We start from the raw sequence: 19,685 nt of genomic DNA, 5'->3' as shown, positions 1-19,685 counted from the left end.
TGAAATGACAAAGAGCTCATCCCCAGCTTTCCTGCAGCTCCCTTCAGGTACTGTAAGGCCACTGTAAGGTCTCCCTGTAGCCTTCTCTTCTCCAGCTTGAACAACACCAACTTCCTCAGCCTGTCTTCAAAGGAGAGGTGCTCCAGCATCTTAATCATCTTTGTGGTCCTCCTTTTGATTCATTCTAATAGCTCCATGTTCTTCTTGTGCTGGGGGCCCTGGAGCTGAACGCAGTGCTCCTGGTGAGTCTCACAAGAGCAGAGTAGAGGGACAGAATCCTCTCCCTTGCCCTGATGGCCATGCTGCTTTTGATGCAGCCCAGGGTATGGTTGGCTTTCTGGGCTACAAGTGTGCATTGCTGCCGCATGTTGAGCTCATCCACCAACATCCCCAGGTCCTTCTCCTCAGGGCTGCTTTCAATCCATTCTCCAAGCAGTCCGTATTTGTGCTTGGGATTGCCCCAACCCAGATGCAGGACCTTGCACGTGCCCTTGTTTGAATCTCATTAAGTTCATACAGGCCAACCTCTCAAGCCTGTCCAGGGTCCTCTATGTGGCATCCCTTCCCTCACAGGTTGGTGTTGTCAGCAAACTTGCTGAGGACACTCAACCCCACCTCATATCCAGAAAAAGTAGTGTCTTCTTGTGAGTACACTCCTGGTAAGTGTTCGTAGTACTCAGTGGGGTTTCTACAAGAGTGAGGGGAGAACTCAGTTGCTGCAGATCAAACACACCACAGCTTCTCTTAGGACTTCTGGTAGGGGTGCCTGTAATAATGCTGACTTTTGCAATATAGACACATGTTCACCAGGAAATGGACAGAGATGTATCAGACTCATTTCCTGTAGGAAGTCAAATGATCATCACACGTGAAGGACTGTGATTTATCTGGAAATGTAAGAAGCTGAGGAGGACATAGTTTTCTTATGGCTCCCTAAAAAAACTCTTTATATAGTTTTCTTCATTTTGCTCAAAACTCCGATCATTCTCCTTTCAAATACCCTTCACAAGCAATGATTCAAAAATGAAGACAAAGCTCCACCCACTTAGTACTGAAGATGTGGGGTGACTGAAATCCTTCTCTAAACAGCTTAGCAGCGGACTGCAACTTCCATGAGGCAAGGAATATATTTTCATTGTGTCTATGAAGGGTCTCTGTATCCCAAAGAAATTCACCAGCTGTTAATAGCAACAATGATTTACAATTCTCAGCATCTCAGGGCCTCTAACAGGTTGTAGAAGTTCAGAGAGCAATGCAAACCCTGTTTAGTTCAAGTAGTGAATGTCTCCTAGAGTTACAGATATACTTAGTACTATGTGGTGATGATATGCCTTATGCCTCTGTTTATATATCTATGAATTGCAAATAATATTTTTCTACTTGATAAAAATGCTATGGAGATAGCTAATATAACAAAGTATCTGAAAATCCTGGGTTAATAATTCCGAGGGGAAAAAATGCTGTAGTGTTATTACAAAGCAAAAAAGCTAATAATGAATCTTTGATATTCTGCAGAAAACGTAGATAATAATTCAGTGTTCTTGTCAGATTTTTGGACTGTAGTTTGATGAGTTAATAAATGGCAGCAGAAATCTTCCTCTTTCCAGGTACATGTCAAATCTAAATTATTACTTAGAACATCAGCTGGGTATATGCCAAGTTATTAATGTATCTATATTGACTGACACTGTTCAGTTTGCTCTGTAATTAGAGTCATTTTTTAAATTCTTTGCATTTTTGAAAATCTGAGAGAAAGAACAGAATTGCTGGTTATGGATTTTATGTATGGTATATTAATTCAGGAGGACAATTTCCAATTTAACAGAATACTGAATTTTGATTCTCGTGAACAGGCCTCTTCACAAAACCTGCAGCATTCACACAGATGGGAAAAAAGGAAATTTTATTTCATCTCTTCTAGGCCATAGCTTCAAAAAGAGCAGATGTGCTCTGATGATATGATAAAAATGAAGTGTAAAAATCAATGTGGAATGTGTGATGAATTTTTTCCAACACAGTCATTATTAATAGCAATTATTAATAAAGTCTATTGCATCTGTAAAACTCAGAGGATATAGTGATGTTCTTCAAATGAAAGCATATAATCATTGCACAGTAATGCAACACAGTAAATGTAAGTCTATCCCTCAAAATATGGAAGAGCTACAAGCTAACCACCACCACTTCAAATGAAGCTATATGTTCCTTAGCCATAGACATCAGAGAATCTCTATTTGCCCCTTTGACAGCTTTTGCTTACTACCAAATTTCATTCCTGCATGGCTTGTGAGGTGCCTAGAACAGAAGTAGGGAACAGAATTTAGGTGAAATCCAAAATTGGGATATTTGGTTTAAATCAAAGACCATGGTACAGCAAAAACAGAATTCAAACTTTCATGACCATTTTCGCCAGTAATATAACTCCAATATAACTTCAATGCAATATGCAATGGATATCTGATCTTGACCACTTATGTAGACATGCAACTTCAGAAAAAATATTCATACAAATCTTCCATGTATTTGAATAAAATCTAAAGAAGCTGAGGTGTCAGAAAAAGATGTGGAACTGATAGGAACTGAGTTCTTGCATTTCTTAGCCTCCAATATGGGTGTCCCTTAAAGCTCTGAGATTACTGTGGAAACTTGTCCTGAGATCTCAGTTTTATGATGAACTATTTGTTATATTGGTACATATAATTATGTATTTATTAATGGAAAGTACAATTGTAAATTCTTTCCCTGAGGAGATAGAAAATCAAATCCGTTGAATCCTTTGCTCAGTAAGTGCATGGTTTCAGAGTCAATCTGTAAAGTGACCAGATTACGTTTCTTCTTATGTTAAAATTTAAGCTTGTTAGACCACATCCACCCTGTAATCTATGTGTGTTCATTTGACTTGGTAACAGTGTCGTGTTTATATAGTAACTAACTATTCATTATTGTCGAACATCTTGGAAACAGTCTGTATAAAACATTATTTCCATGCATCTTGCTTTTCTGCTATGCTTCTTTCTCTCTCCTTTCCTTCTTCACCATTTTGTTCGGCTGTAATGCAACTACCATTTCATCTGCAAAAATTTCTTTGCCAACTTTTGTCCCCATCCTACCTACCATAATGGCTGATGACAAAATAGTTTGTACTGAGAGCTAAAGTGTCTTTAAATAAACTTGAGAGTAAATTACCAAAGAGATCAAGAGTAGCTAAAAGTTTACACTTATCAAAGGTGTTCATGCTGCCTGCTTGCTGAAGCAGAGAGTGTGCTGCTTTGCTTACACATGGCTCGTATTTGGAACTTTTCCATAGCAATCAGGGGAAGAAGTGCTGTCTTTAAAGGACGGCTTGGAAGGTTTTGGATTGTCACGGAACCACATTAACACAGCAATTGGGCTGATGTTACTGTGTGAAAGGGAAACGTGTTCTGAGCTAGATGCAGCAGGACAGTGTGGGGTGAAGCCTGAAACAGAAAAGTGGAAATGGACTTAATGGACTTAAACCAAATCAGTAGGTCCAAGCTTTTTTGAAGTTTGCATTGAGTGATAATGTAGATCTGAAAAGAAATCTACTAGTTGGGCTTCATGTTGATCTGTGGTAATTTTGCCAAAGACTTCAGGAGAAGCAGGTTCAGAACCTTGATCTCAATTTCTAGCTATCAGAAGGGAAAAGAGGCAGATCCATGAAGACAGGTTTCCCTACTCAGGAAATAAAACATAGCTTTAACTACAACTTATCTCTTTCTCATATAAATAATACAAGATTTTATTTTTTTCCCTGTCTCTGGCCACGAGGATATCATCACTGAACTTGGTACTCTAAAACAGACTGTGAACACATGGGCTGCATTTATGACCTTGGCACACATATCAGAGACACGGATTTTAAACCTGCACAGCAGGGATGTTCAGATGTGAGCAAAAGTTGACATTCTTGGCTCTTGGGTTCATCTGCTGCAAGCAGATGCTTCTACTTCTCTGAACAGAGCATGAAAACTTCAGTTTTAAAAGTTGAAGGGCACGCTGGATTTTGAGACTCTTTCATTTTTACCTCCTGAGCTGCTGCAAAGAACATCCTTCATCAAGTTGACCTACTAAATTTTTACCATGTCACACAGTCTGAATTCATTGCCTCACCCAGTGCCTTCATTCCCCATACAGAAGACAAAGGCATTAATGGAAACACGCTGAGCCAGAAGTGCTGGTATGTGGTTATGGTGGCCCCCTAGCATATGTCTTTCCCTATCAGTTCCTGTCCATTCATTCTTTCACCTTTAAAATCCTACCTGAAAACAAATTCTTACTAAGGTGGGTTGATATTTCATTGCATTTCTTTCCCTTGTTCACATTAACGCTTATGTGTTTTTCATCTTTGTCCCTTTGATTTTGTGTTTTGGTGTCTGCGTGATTATTAACTACCCTCTCTCTGCTCAGTAAATGAAATAATTAAGTGACTTGACTGCCAACTGTAATTAACCATAGGAAAGGGTGTTTGCAAAGCTGGAGACCTTTAATTTAGCAAAGGCACAACAAAATCCCAATACAGGATGTTAGAGTCAGAAATGTAGGTACTTTTCACTAACTACTTCAGGTGGATGCTAGGTCTGTGCAACTGAAGTTGAAGGTCTGCAAACATTAACCTCAACCTCAGGAGAGAATTTAGCTGCAGGTGTGGGTGGCTAGTGTAACAAAATGAAAGACACTGCCTTTAGTTATGATATCATCTGGATGTCCACCAAGTTAGATTCCTCTGGAAGTTAGATTCCTCTGGATTCTTCTGCATCCCATGTCTGGCAATCTCTGTGCTGCCTCTATGCCTCCTAACACTGCTTATTACTAATGTCAGTAGCAAAACTCTTGTCATCTTACCTAAAGATCAGACCTAGATCCTTGGAAACAAATAGTCATAAGACTAGCTATGTGCAGGCTATCTTTGCCTGTAAATTAGGACTCTAATGTCATGTGAGAGGCATTAGTAAGTCACAGTGACCTTATTGGAACTGTTAATTTCTTTGGTGAACTATATAACTTATTTAGATATCTATATCTAAATTTAGATATGAGCTGTAACCTATGAAAGTCTTAGACAGTCTATTTGACTGAACATTTGCAAGACTATAAGCCCAGACCAATTCTTCTGAAGTAAAATAGGATTCCAGAATGGTAGAAAACTTACATACATGAGCTCAGAATGTATCTTTGACAGCACATTTTTGATGTCTTCAGCATTTCATATCTAAAACCATCCCGGACTAGTAATAGAACCATGAAAATTCCCGTCTCTCACTTCATTGCACCATATGCCATTTTGGAAATCCTAAGAGGAAGAAAAACTTTGTGCTGCTTCCTACAGTGACTTACATCTTGTACAGCTGCACTAAAGGGCATAGACCTGCTCCATATCTGCAGTGCTCTAAGCCAGACCTATATAAACTTGAGATTTCACCCTGGAGGAGGTTTCAGAATTTATCAGATACAGATACATTTCATCAGATGTGCAGAAAAAACACTATTGATTAGGAGAGAGTGCATCATGATAGGACTCACCCCTTGGAGCATGCTCTCGTTGGCTCGGTCTGTGATTTCAGAAACAATGAACAAGGCAGCTGAGGGGTGAAGCAAAGCAAAGACCACAAATCATATAAGAGAGGAGTAAAATAACCCCAGTCCTTTCTGTTTACAAGGACATCTTTAATAAAAAAACAACCCTCCAGCAGCAGCAGCTCCTTAAATATTTTGGCACCACTAGGATGCAAATGCCCAGCAAATTTAGGACCCAGAAGAGTCATCCTGTTGTGCAAAGCTCTGCATCATGCTTGTGTTGACCAAGAGAGATCATGAGGTTCCTTTTAAGCACAAAATCATTTTGTAATGTTTTCTAGTTGCATATTTTTGACATTTGGAGCTTGTGGTGGAGAGAGATTCATGTAATCCATCGTCAAACATCTAAAAGCATGGCAGTCAAGGTGGCTTGTTTCCCCTTACTACCAAGAGAGAGGACAGGCCATCCCTTTCTGACTGACATGTGTGACATAAGTTAACATCTGGCTTCTCCACTGGCAAAAAGCCTGGGCCTGGACATATTTGCTGGCCTTGAGGGCAATGGCATAACATGCTTTAGGTCCTTATCTCAGATCTCATTTTCTCCTGTGGAACAGGGCATCCTACCCATTTCCAGGTCTAATCTGGGAGCATGCTAGCTGTTGCTGGCCAGAAATGTGACAAGTGTGCTAAGGACAAACAAGATAGGCAAATGTGGCTACAGGGCTTGAATGTCTGCCCTGGCTCTGTTTAAATTACTGCTATAGCTATAATCATTGTCAGTGACAAGGGTCCAAAATTTTGCATGAGATACTACTCTTGGTCAGAACAGAATGACCTTTAGTCAGTCTTAGACCTTCTTGCTGTGAGTTGCTTTGTATTCACATTCACTATGACAATAGGTGCACTGGTTTCATTAATACACTACTATTCTTATTTCATCCTGGAAGCTATTCCCACTCAAGCCCAGGCTAAACCTCCCTTTGACTTCAGTGGGAGTAAGACAGTTGTGCTTTATCTATCTGATGTGGTGGGAAAGATGGTGTTAGCAACTGAACATCTGGATTTGTTCTTGATTGAGCAGAACAGATTTTTATGTAATGTCTTACAAGTTTACTTAGACTTAAGGAATACAGAAGACAGATACATGATGTCTTCAAAGTTCTGAGAGAACATCAGGCATACCCAGGATAATGATATACAAACAAATGGGTGGACCAATCTCAACTGGCTTTACGATGACCAGGTCAAGCATAGGTGGAGCCAAAGAGGACTAGGATTTTCCAGGTGACTGGGGCAGAAGTACAACGTCAGCACCATGCTTGTATACAAGATCATTTCTTCTTCTGTAAGTTAATCATGTCAAAACTATTGGAAGCCCACATATTTCATTGAGAAAAAAAGATAGCATTCTAAATGATTCTAAATGATTCATCTAAATTAGTAGTAAGTTCTTGTAGACTTTACATCTAATTTATAAATACAAAATCTTGAAAATAAACCTGTTCCATATATTTGCAATACAGATCCTGCACCTCTTTAGAAGCAGAGTTAGTGCAGCAGAATTTTTGTTCTACCCATTTCATTTTACCTTGTGTGGCTTCATATTCTGTAGAATCAGGACAAAGATTATTCAAGTAATCTGTAGAAAACAATCAAACACAGACATCCAATAATTAGAATTCAGATCCACATAATCTGTTGTTGGATTAGCTAAAACATAAAATCCTAATGTCCTGTATCACTTTATTCCCAAATAATTAAGTTTATATTGCCTCTTTCCAAAGTGAAACATCTTCAACTGCATTCTACTTTGAGAATCAGTGCAAGAGCATTGATTCAGACATGGACTCACCTCATAATTTTTGGCAGGTATAAACCAACAGAGTGACAATAATATTTCCTGGTTTCTCTGCCAAAAGAATTGCTGAGTAGCACCATTTGACAAATAATTGTTCTTCTCAGGAATTCTAGGTTCCCATCTGAATGAATGGTGTTGGCTACAATGACCTATTTTCTCTATTAATATAAAATTTATTACATGAATTCTGTAGACACAAGAAAGAGAGTGGTTCTGTACATACAGAGTTCAATGATTACTTCTGAACTCCATCACATTCTAAAAAATAGGACTTGCATTTACAGGAATTATTTTTGCACCATCTACAGACCTTTAACTTGTCAGCTTTATTTGGACTATTTGACTTTAGGGACATGGTTTAGTGGGTGATATTGATGGTAGGGGGATGGTTGGACCAGATGATATTGGAGGTCTTTTCCAACTTTAATGATTCTATGATTCTATGATGAATCATCTGTATGTTTTTGTCTGGGCCTTTATTCCTTTAATGGCTGTACTATATGAGCATCACCATTTTTAAAGCCTAATCATGAAATACTTTTTTCTTATCTCTCTGATTAATCCAAGCTCCTAAATTCTGCATCCAAGAAACAGGCCCATGGGCTGGGAATTTTGATGCTCATGGATATCCATTCCCTTGAATGTCCTATCCGTATGTGTTGCTCTTTCTGGTGCTATTCTCTCCTTGAAGCCCCCAGATCTGCTTGGCTTTCTCATGCATTCAGTAAAGTGTCTGCCTGCACTCAGGCAGACAGGAAGGGGTTTTGCAGTGCTATCAGGCAATATTTAGCATTGCTTTTTACAGCTGCAAGCTCTGTCCTTGGTTACAGACATTTAACTGAGTGGGCAACTCCTTTTGGCTGTAGTACAGTAACTGGCAACCAATATCCTGATAGAATACCCTTCTTTATCTGGTAGAAACAGCCAGTTATGAACACACAAAAACACCTGCTTTTTTATTTTTATTTTTTTATTTAACATCACTTAGAGAATTTGAAGGATTGCACTGTTCCAGACTCAACCTGTCCTAGCAGCCAAAGAAGGGCTTGGTTTCATGAGGTGAAGAACTGTAGTAGTAGCTATTTTCTGGAACATTTTGAACCAGCATACCTTATCCCAGAGCACACAAAAACTTTCATTTTTCCAGTTAGTGCCAGTACCTGGGCACTAAGGAAAAGCTCAAGTTGCTTCAAGCATGGAGGGAACGTTCAGCCACTGGAGCTTCACTCAGACTCTTCCAGCTCTCTCACAAAATACAGTGCTTTATGTTTGTAATTTGCCTCATGGAGCACAGAAATGGACAGAGAAAATGGAGTCTGTGGAGGTATTTCTGACAGGGATGTGACAAGTCCATTTCCTCAGAGGCATTGTTTGTGTGCATGCACTAAAAACACTGTAAGTATCATGTGAGACAACTAATTTCTGCACTGCACTCGTCTGGAAAGTTGCCCTTAATGTAGACACACCCAGGGAGGGAAGCAAGTCAGACAGAGAAAAAGTCCTACTATTGGCATCCGGTGTTCATTTGTATTGCTGCTACTAAAAAAGAAAAGAACAGCTGTGAAAAATGAGTTGCATCCTTGATCAAAGTGTCTAGAGCAAGATGAAACTGCTGCTAATAGTGCTGTGAATAAAAATTCATATGGTCCCTTTGTTCTACTGTGTTTATAGGAGTCTCTTCTAATATGCTGTACATTTCATCAGCTGTTCAGTATGGGCAGGATTTATAGCTTCCTTTTTACCGTCCCACACGTAACTCATCTTGCATCCCTCTCCACCCACACATATACATACTCCTAAAACATTTCACCATCTTTATGTCTATGGATCCCTCCTTTTGTGTTTCAATCTGACAAAATTACATGACAAAACTGAGATTCATTGGCTACATTTCACCATTTCTTTCCATAACCAGTTCATGAGTAACAAACCTGAACTTCACAATTTTTTAGGGCACGCATCCTGCTCCAAAAAGACTGCCCTCTTCACAGCCTTGGCCTTGCTATATTTGCAGTGGCTTGCACAGAATAAGCCACTGGGGAGAACAGAACCACCCACCTTGGAGAGAGTCTGGGTAGGAGAAATGTATATGTAAAGGGAATATAAAGGGAAGTTTTTACTGTAAATGTAAGATCTGTAAATGTACTGTTAGTGTAAATCTGGATCTCTGCCTCCTAGGCCATGGAGAAATTGGGTTGCCTTAGGTGTACTGTACATGGTGCTCAGGGTGCAGTACTGGGTACAACTGCTTTGTTGATGGAGGAAGAGGACATGGTGCTTGCCAATGTCATATAGGATACAGTGCAGACTGCCTCCCCTTGCTGGGGACTACTGTGCACTGCTACCTCTGATAATTGCCTCTGATAATTGCTCTTGACATACATAAAATCAAACCTGTCTGCTGGCAGTAAGGTTCCTAAGTTCTGCCTCTCCTAACTCATGGAAGGGAAAAGCCAGGAAGGAATGGCTAAAAGCATCTGACTTCACACTTTTTAGTGACCTTTTAGTATGGCAGTGCTGAAGAAGTGCCAGGCTCTCTGAATCCTGTATTACGCAGATTGAAGTTCCTAGGAAATCCCATGCAGCTCCAGACCTAATTTAGAGTCATGGCATCAATGTGTAGCACAGGCCAACATGGGAGGGTTTCCACTGAATACCTTTGAGAATGATTTAGTTTTACTGACCTGTGAGCAGAACGCGATATTGGAAGACACGCTGCACCACTTTCAAAAGCTGGTGTTTCACACTCTGTGGGCTTCCACCAGAGCTCTTCTGTCCTCAAGGGAAAGGAGAGGAAACACAAAGATCATGGATGTGTGAGCTCAGCAGCAAACTGTCACCTCCTTCACCTGATGTGTCCCCTTGATATTTTGCTAACAAATGCACATATTCTATTGAACCATTCCCAATTAACCAAGTCCCTAAGGGGTATTTGTAACTCTAAAGAAGTACTTCTAACAATTTATTTTCTACGGCATCATTTGAAAATAGTTTGGATTCAGAGGGAAAAGGAAAGAAAGTGAACACCATTTAGAAGGTAAAGGTTGGATAAAGATTTTAGGGTGGCATATAAAGAGCCCGAAGTATCAGATCTCAGTGAAGCTTGTCACTTTTGTTGTTTTTTTTTTTTTGATTAAAGTTTGTTCTGTTTGCAAATTTTTAGTATCTTATTTCAAGACGTGGAATTGAGCAGCATATAGCAAAGCACTTTTCTGTGATGGAGTTGGAACTGAGTGTCTGGAGAGTGTTTACAACAGAACAGAGGGAGCTTGTGATCTAATACACACATGGGTTTCAATGTTCATCAACCAAAACTTCTGCAGTGTTTGCCACTTGTGAAGGGAGACAGGACAAAAGGGGGAATAGGAATCTTAACTGTTTAAAGGAAGTCTGGGAAGAAACAGTATTTTCTCAGGCAAAGATGTTTCATGTTACTGTATTACTCCTCTAACTGACAGACTGCTCTTACTAAATGTGCATTCAGGGTAGTGCTGAGCATTCCCAGCACCCATACTCAATTCAGAGGTAACAGAAGCAAGATGAGGACCTAAATTCTTTTTTGTTAGACTAGGAAGCTAATAGTGGCCATGTTTTTAAAAATGCTAAATAGAAAAGGTCTGATAGACACCTACCCCAAATTTGTGTGTGTGTGCATGCAAAAGGTCAAGAAGTAACAGAGCTCACTTATTCTAGATTAAAATCCTGATGATCTCATCATAGGTGAAGCTCTAACTGCTTTCTTAGATATAAGAGACAGTTTTTAGGGTTGATATTTAAGACAGAAGTCCACAGACATGTGACCAGGAGGGATGCTAGGAATACTGATCAACAGTAGAAAACCTGCGTTTGACAAGCTCATGTTCATAGCAGTATGAGCCATCAGAGCTACCCTCACGTGCTAACAGGAAATTAATGTGGTGACTACAAGGTATCTGTTTGTAAATGCTGACTTCCAAATGTCTTTTGAAATCAATTGTTATCCTTAACGTTTCATATGTGCTGCAGAGAAAAACACAATCCGTACTCCTTAGAGCTGGTACTCTAAATAACCCTTAAGGTCCAATCACTAACTTATCCTGCAGACCCAAGTAATTGTTATTTCTTTGATCAGATAAAGATAATAAGAAAAATGGATTCTGGATAAACATTAAAGCAGCATTTCTTTGACCGTTTTAGCTCAACAGTATTAATATAGCCCCACTGAACTTTCCATCCACTTATGGCTTTACACTTGTGAAATGATGTGGATCATCCACATTGCCAATATCTTAAAATGCTATCAAGAATTGTGGCTTCAGTTTCTGTCAGTTGCATTTTGATGGTGTTTTTCAGTCACTCAACAGGGATGAGTTAGGTTACCACAACTGGAAAATATGTTTCTTGCTTAGCAGTACAGGCCAAAAGGTTACAGACCATTCAGGGAGGTCTGAAGGAATAGAACCTTGTATTTGGCTAGTGGAGGTGGTGTCTTCCTCTGCAGTTCAATTGGCTGCCTGTCACAAGATCCTCTGTAAACAGAGGAAGCAGTAACAGGCATTTAAAAATGCAGAGAAATGCAATTCTAAAGATGCTGTGGGTTGACCCCAGCCAGCAGATAAGCACTCATGCAGCCTAACCCTAACATTCATCCTGGCCAGACCCAGCACAAAAGAAAAGATGGAAAATGCAGTGAAAGAAGAATAGATAAGAAGACACAGTAACGATAACAGTTATTAACCCATCCTCAGATGTCTGAAATGTTAAATATATGAATGAGAAACTATTCCACTATCTGCATATATTTCAACAAAATATATTCATGGATCTGTGGACTCACAAACATAGATTCTGAATCAAAGGGGAGTGTGGGGAACGGATGCAGACACAGAAGCACATCATGCACATGTGAACATCTTACTTCATTTCTATCAGCAGGATGTGTGAGGAGAGCTATTCTCCCATTCTACCCTCTGAGAACACTGGTGGAATTGCAGCAAAAATGCCTTGAGTAAGTCCTGTGGTACAGCTATACATCATTGCAGCTAAAAAAAAACAGAAGGGCCTTACCTCAAACTCCTGAATGATGGTAGCCAGTTGGGAATATTTATGGCAAGTTTCATCTAGCAAAGCCAAATTCCTATCAAACTGTATAATATAAGCTGTGTGGTGATTCAGCCTTGATTTTCTGGAGATAAAAACATCAGCAACTTTCTGGTGTTCCTCCCTAGGGCCACAGAAAGAAAAAAAAAAAAAAAAGGCAAACAAAAATTAAAGAAAAGTTCTGCTTCTTTCTCATGGCAGCAGTTCTATTCATCAGACCCACAGTGGCCAGGTACATTGTGCAGCTAAAGCCTAGGTTAAATGGCAGGAAGTAGGAAATACTTCTCAAACACACTGGACAACAAAATGGGCTGCTGTACAACAGGCACCTTGAGGTGTCAATCTTTTGGCTGTGCTAGTGCCATGACAGCCATATGTGTCTGTAGCACGCAGGCTGTCTACTTTCTGGACACAGCTTCTGCTTCTCTGAACAGACCTTTCAACTGCTGCAGGGCTTTGAGCACTGATTGTGGAGGATAGCATCATGTCTTCAGTTGTAATATTGTATCTTCATTGCTTCTTCATTGCACCCTGCTCAGCACCACCCTGCCATTGGCTGCCTCAGCACCCAGTAGCACAGTACTGAATTATTTATGAAGCATATCGCAGAATCACAGAATCATTTAGGTTGGAAGAGACCTCCAAGATCACCTTATCCAACTTATGACCTAACACTAACAAGTCCTCCACTAAACCATATCACTAAGCTCTACATCTAAACGTCTTTTAAATACCTCTAGGGATGATGACTCCACCACTTCCCTGGGCAGCCCATTCCAATGCCTCACAACCCTTTCAGTAAAGAAGTTTTTCCTAATACACAACCTAAATCTTCCCTGGCACAACTGTAGCCACTCAAATGTCATGTACATGTACAGCATGTACAAGGAGAAAACAGGACGAAATCACACAATAGGTTAGCCAGGACTGCTGGCAAATGGAAATTCACCCTGTGAGGGTGTTTGGTAATTCACCTGTGAGGGTGTTGTAAGTGGAGTCCCTCTGCAGGCTGGCAGGGTCTGCTTGGCTTGGAAGCCTAGCTAGTGCAAAGCCTTGCTTTGGGATTGGAGAGAGGGGTGCTCCTTATCTGAGAGCTACGCAGTTGCTATGTAGATTTCTGTAAGCGAAGAATCTTCTTTAAAGTCAACTCTGATGTCTGAAGCTGTTCTTGCCTTCCACAGCATGAGTCTGTGACCTACAGGCTATGTGTGTGAAGTCACTTGGTGATGAGTGTGAACTGGCTTGACTAAATGTGCAAGGCAAAGGAAAGAGGATAATGTATATGGAATAGACTGTTGTTACAACAAGGCCATTTCAGAGCTGTGGGCTGTGCACTGTGGAAGTGTTTTAGTATTTGCTTTCTCAGCCTAACAATCTGCTTGTTTACTTCTTTTCTGTATGAAAAATCTGCCAAAGTAGTTCAGCTTGTTCTCCTTTCACCCATGCAGGTATCCCAGCCTTGTTGCTGGCAGGGGTGTCAAGGGAACACTGTGTCATAGAGGTTATGTTAACGCTGTCAGGCTGTGCCATTCCTTACTTACCATTTAAGAACTCTTTCTTCCAGCTCTCCCAGGATCTCTTGGTGTAATTCATAAATCTCAGAGAGTTCACTTAAGCCCTGCTTGAGTTCAACCACGTCCTGTTCATCTTCTCCAAGCACTTTGATGATACCTTCATATAAATCCTGTGAATAGCAACACAGAAATTAGGCAGTCAGACATAAAAATCTCTTCTATGAAATTATTATTGCAATTTCTTGAACCCTAAACTCCATTTTCTAGGAATTCTACGTTACACTATCCAAAGTTATAGATTGCACTCAGTAGAGCAAAGAGATAATACCATATATTTTATTGCATCCATTAGTTCATACACATTTTCATTTGATTCCACAATGCTGTGAACACAAAATTTAACGTTTCACCTGGCCAAGCCATCAGACCCTTATATATACAATGAGTTTGTTATCTTTTTATTTACCTTCGTCTTTTTCCCCTGCTTTTCTGGGTGTAGTTGATCTCATTTTCTAGTGTTTCTTAACCAGAAACATAATTTTAAAAAATGAAGAATGAGAATCTGTCATCACCTTATAGGTCCATGACAAATATATATATAAAACCTTCTACATGTCTTGTGTTGAAAATTGCTGCACTTGTCGCCAAATCCAAATTTAAAGGGAGGAAGAAGCAGTAAGTTTAAGCTATGAAACAAGTAATTTTCCATATGAAACTGAGACCATTTTTCCTCATTTTAGACATGCCTTTGATCCTGTGTGCACGGGAGTAATTTCCTCAATATTAAAATGTATCCACCTCTGGAAAGGGTTCTGGCTGACAGCAGGCTCAACGTGAGCCAGCAGTGTGCCCTGGCAGCCAAAAGGCCAAACTGCATTTTGAGGTGCATTAAACACAGCTTAGTCAGCTGGTCAAAAGAGGCGATTCTCCCGCTATATTTAGCATTGGTGCAGCCTCACCTTGAATATTCCGTGCAGTTCTGGGCTGCACAATCTAAAAAAGATGTTAAGGTCCTTGAAAGCATCCAGAGGAGGGCAACAACGCTGGTAAAAGTGCAGGAAAGCATGTCCTGTGAGGAGAGGTTGAGGATGCTTGGGCTGTCTGGAGAAGGCCAAGAGGCGACCTCCTTGCTCTCTGCAACTCCCTGAGGATGGGAAGCACAGAGGCAGACACTGGTCATTGATGACAGGACACATGGGGAATGGCACAGAGATACACTGGGGGAGGTTTAGACTGGACGTGAGGAAAAATTTCTTTAACATGAGGGTGGTCCAACTCTGGAACAGGCTTCCTAGCAAGTCAGTTGATGTCCCATGCCTGTCAGTGTTACATAGGCATTTGGACAATGCCCTCATTAATATGCTTTAATGTTTAGTTAGCCTTGAAGTGCTCAGGCAGTTGGACTTTGTAGGTAGATGATATTTGTAGGTCTCTTCCCACTGAATTCTACTCTAGTCTAGTCTAGTCTAGTCTACCATAGTCTAATCTAGTCTAGTCTAGTAAATAGTAGCACACTTTTTTAAGACTGCATAAGGAAATGTTTCCCCAGTTTAGACCTAGAGATGAGGAATAAGGCATCCATCTGAAACTGCAGGGATAATTTGTATTAGATTCACGGGGATTAGAAAATCATTCCAAGTGCATACAGCAATTTTTTGTGTGTGTCTAAAACATTGCTTAATGTCTCCTTAATCCAGAGCTCTGGATGCTGAAATGTTTCCAGGTCAAAGCCAGGTTCCTACACAATCCATCTTCTCAGCTTCAAACTTGTGAAGGTGCTCTGGCTGGCACCTGGATATACCTCAAGAGACTTTAGCCACTCTGATGCCCTGATTCTGTCCAGGTTCCTACCAGCCACTGCTGTTTCCTCTGCCTCCTGCTGCTAGATGCATTCCCTCCTTACAGGCAGTGGCAAGAGGAACTGAGACATTTAGAGCTGCCTGACTTTGCTGAAATCTGCAATGCAAACCATGGCAGTAGGATCTAAGGCAATGCACAACACTTCAAGGCAGAAACACCAGCACTGTGCAGAGGTATTGCTAACTGTTGCTAACAAAGGCAGATTCTGGCTGCCTTTGCCACAAGCTAGACCACTGCAACCACATAGTTTATCTTCATAGCACTATCTGGCGTTCAAAAGCAGCAGCCTTCATTTGGTAAAATTAAGTGGCTGTAATTTCAACACCTGATTTGTCAGTATTGCTACAAAGTGAAACTACAAGAATAGCAATGGCATAGTATCCTGCATTTTTCTGGGGATGATTCTGCAGCACTGTTACAGGTTTAATTCTTCTCTGTATTCATTGTAAACAGATGACTGAGTCAGGCCAGTGTGTTGGGCAGGTCAGCTGGGCTTACAGTTGAATTTTGCATTTCTGCTAGTCAGGTATCCACAGGCAAAACATCTGAATCTCAATTTCTCTATGACAATAATTGAACAATTAGAAACCTACGTGCCTCCCAGTTTGTGATAAGAGCAGAAACTGAGCAGTCATATAGAAAGGCCCAGAAACTTGTTCTGTGAGTGCCTTTTCCAATCTTTCTGCATCCCAATAAGCCATGAAGTGTGTAGAGTTTTTATTGAACAAGATGAGGAAAAAAGAAGTTAAGAGAGAAAAACCAAGTAAATAATCAAAATACCAGGCCAGTAGAGAGGCCACATTAACTGTGAGATTTGAAAGCTCCTGATGACTCGTTTTGGCACAGCAGCTGCAAACTAGGAGGTTGCAAAGCTTCCTGCCTTATAAAAATACTATCTGTCCTTATCTGACCTTCCTTTCCTTTCTGTTTGTGAAGGAAAGGTTAGGGGACTGCAGCATTCTCTCTTATTGCTAACCAGTCTATACATATTGTTTTTTTCCAGCAAGTACCTTAAATGTTGTCGGCCTTGGGGCCAAGTGGGGAAGCCAGGTTAGTATCTTTCCACTGATCCTGTCAGCCTGATGATGTTGATGGTTTCTGTGACTTTGTTGCCTTAGATCATTAGAGTAACTATGCAAGCTGCAGCCACATCTCAGCTGCTCATCATCCCAAAAGATACTCTCCAGACAAAAGCAGCTCTGAGTAAAGTAGCAAGAGGGGTCTAAATAATTTTGTCAGCCAGAAGAGTCAGTACAACTGCACACTTTATGCACAAGGCTCTACCTCCATCAGATCACAGCAGCACTAACAGCAATGCATTAAGAGCATCTGTCACTATGAGTTTCATCCAAAACCCCCTGAACCATCTGAAACAACTAAAGGTTTCTGGCCATAGCTATGTTCTATGATTAGCACTGACTAGATTGTCTGCCAGCTCCAATGTGCGTTAAATTTCTGTGCAGTGAATGTAGTGTTGGCAGATTGCTTTTCTGGGGATGACAGAAATCTGCCAAGGCTAAAGGATTTGAATCAAATACTCAGACACACAAGTTCAGAACACAGCCAATGAGGCCCAAGGAAGATAAAGATTCTAACATCATTTCTATACATCTGTGTTGTTGTTTTTTTCTGTGGTTTTTGATGCATGGTGACAAATGTGGATCAAGCTTGTATCAGCTAATGTCAGGCTTTTGTAATGCAAGATTATTCTGTGGCCACATTTTGAAAAGACGATTTATTTGGAAGAGGTTTTGGTGGTTGTTTTTTAACATGATCACTTGAGAACTGCTGTACTATTGTGTTTAAACAGACAAATGTTCTAATAGCCATAGGGGAGAAATCTGTCAATTCTCTTTTTCTTTTTTTTTCTTTTTTAAATTTTTTTTCAAGTTCAGCATTAAAAATACTTGAACAGGGACTTAGTGGCTGAATAAGACTTTGACTGACTTTGAAGTCAGGAGGGAGCATACAGGTATGATGTGGTTTAGTGTGAACTGGCCTGTAGTCCAGATCACAAGACTTAGCAGAGTATAGCATTCATAAGAAAACAACCAACTTTGGTTTATGATGGAATATACTATATATTCCATCTGTTATGAATATGCTAACAATGCAACCTGAAAAAAAACAACAACAACAACAACAACAACAACAAAAAAAAAACAACAAACAAACCAAAAAAAAAAAAAAAAAGGAAAAAGCCACAAAAGATGCTTTTGGTGATCTCATGAAGGGTCAGGTAGATCCTAACCGCATACATATATAAAACCCAAGTATCTACTCACAGCAGCTAGTGTTAGAGCCCTGGTTGGCATCCTGCTCATGCTAAAGCCATCACATCAGGAATCATTGAACAGTTTGGGTTGGAAGGGACCTTAAAGGTCATCTAGTTGTTGTTCTAGGAGTTGTTCTTCCAGCAGGTTTGCAGCTCAGCTCTGCTTCAGTCCAAAATCTATTGTGAAGAAAAGCTTCAGTGTCCAACCAGTCTGGCCAGATTTGTGCTGTTAATGACTTTTTTTTTCACACACTACTCTAAACAGTGAGTTATTATTGAAACCAATGTTTTCCAAAGATATGTTAAAAACATTCTCTGCCTGTCCATAGAAGCCAATTCATCAGAAAAAAAAAAAAAAAAAAAAAAGCAGCTGCATAAAAATCGCTGAGAAGGTGATTCTACCAGTTGAATTACTAGAAATGGCAGCTAGATTTTTCCACTCGGAGACCATTTCCTGGCCTCTTACCCCACTGTATGTGGTGTGGCCAAATGTGCTGTGAAAGGAAGCGGTGCTTGATAAAATGAAACCTCTAAGGTCACACAGCACATTGAAAGATGCCAAGCTCCTTCTACCTGGCCCTGAACCAGGATGGGATAGGTTGAGTATCCTCTGTCAGGATCGAGTGATCATGAAGCCTATTGCCAAAAAGTCAAACTCTGTTCCCTGAAACTTTAGAGACAATCTTATGAGTTTCCCTGGGCTGTACTGGGATTTCCCACAGCATTTCTCACAAATCTGACTTCTGTCAATTAAGAAGTTTAGACGTACATGGTATAATTAGAGAGGAGTCTGAAAGAAACAATTTACATGAAACCTGGTAATGTCCAGGTATGAACAGCTCTGAGTATGTTTCACCAGGGATCCAAATTTTACATTAGACGGTTCACTTCAGTTTGATTAAATCAAGGTAGCTGTACTGATTTCAGCATGCTGCAAATCTGGCTGGTATAACTGTGGTCCTGCTGAAAAGTTCTGTAAGGAGCCCAAGGGCCTCTGAGCAGCTTCCTGCAAGCTTCCTCTCCCCTCACCTATGGGAACCAGCTCCTGATAAGCTTTTAGTCTTGTCACAGCCTTCCTGTCTTTTCTGTTGTAATGCTGTCAATTGCAAGGCACACACTGACTCACTATGAACTGGAATGACTGGAATATCTAATAGATACTAGCCAAAAGAAAAGTTGCACATGAGCTGCAGTTTTTCCGCAACTATGACATATGAAGCATTTGTTTTCTGAAAAGCCACTAGAACTAGGTTAAAAAAATCATCATTATGATATTTTTATTTTTGACTAACTATATCCTGGATAAAACAACATCACAAAAAAAAAATCTGAAAGAGTATTACTATGTTTCCTAATTACCTGGGTCTAATTTCCATGTGTCTTGTCCCAGTACAACAAATAATCTCAACATTGTGCTATTCTAGCTCCCATTTTTTTCTGGTGTGTGAGGGAGGCTATCTATGTATTCCAGCAACTGTATACTCTAGATACTTTCCAACCATCTAAGCCAGTCAAACCATCTTCTGGATACTTTCAGAAGTTCACTACTGATGTGCTTAAG

At 40.2% G+C, this 19,685-nt stretch overlaps 1 protein-coding gene across 1 annotated transcript in view; it reads right to left on the bottom strand.

Annotated features, from left to right (window-relative positions):
- The window catches only part of FGD5 (FYVE, RhoGEF and PH domain containing 5), a 101,043-nt gene that overhangs the window by 26,795 nt on the left and 54,563 nt on the right, over positions 1 to 19,685 (bottom strand). Inside the window, exons 6-10 of the mRNA XM_084530930.1 lie at positions 14,017 to 14,159; positions 12,443 to 12,599; positions 10,081 to 10,168; positions 7,127 to 7,177; positions 5,542 to 5,600 (exon numbers count right to left, since the gene is read on the bottom strand). Coding sequence (XP_084387056.1) covers positions 5,542 to 5,600; positions 7,127 to 7,177; positions 10,081 to 10,168; positions 12,443 to 12,599; positions 14,017 to 14,159 — 498 coding nt within the window. The remainder of the gene's footprint in view (positions 1 to 5,541; positions 5,601 to 7,126; positions 7,178 to 10,080; positions 10,169 to 12,442; positions 12,600 to 14,016; positions 14,160 to 19,685) is intronic.

This window comes from Aythya ferina (genome assembly GCF_964211825.1).
Source record: "Aythya ferina genome assembly, chromosome: 10".
Taxonomy (NCBI): Eukaryota; Metazoa; Chordata; class Aves; order Anseriformes; family Anatidae; genus Aythya; species Aythya ferina.
Note: the sequence above shows the minus strand (reverse complement) of the source record. Positions and strands in the feature narration are given on the sequence as shown.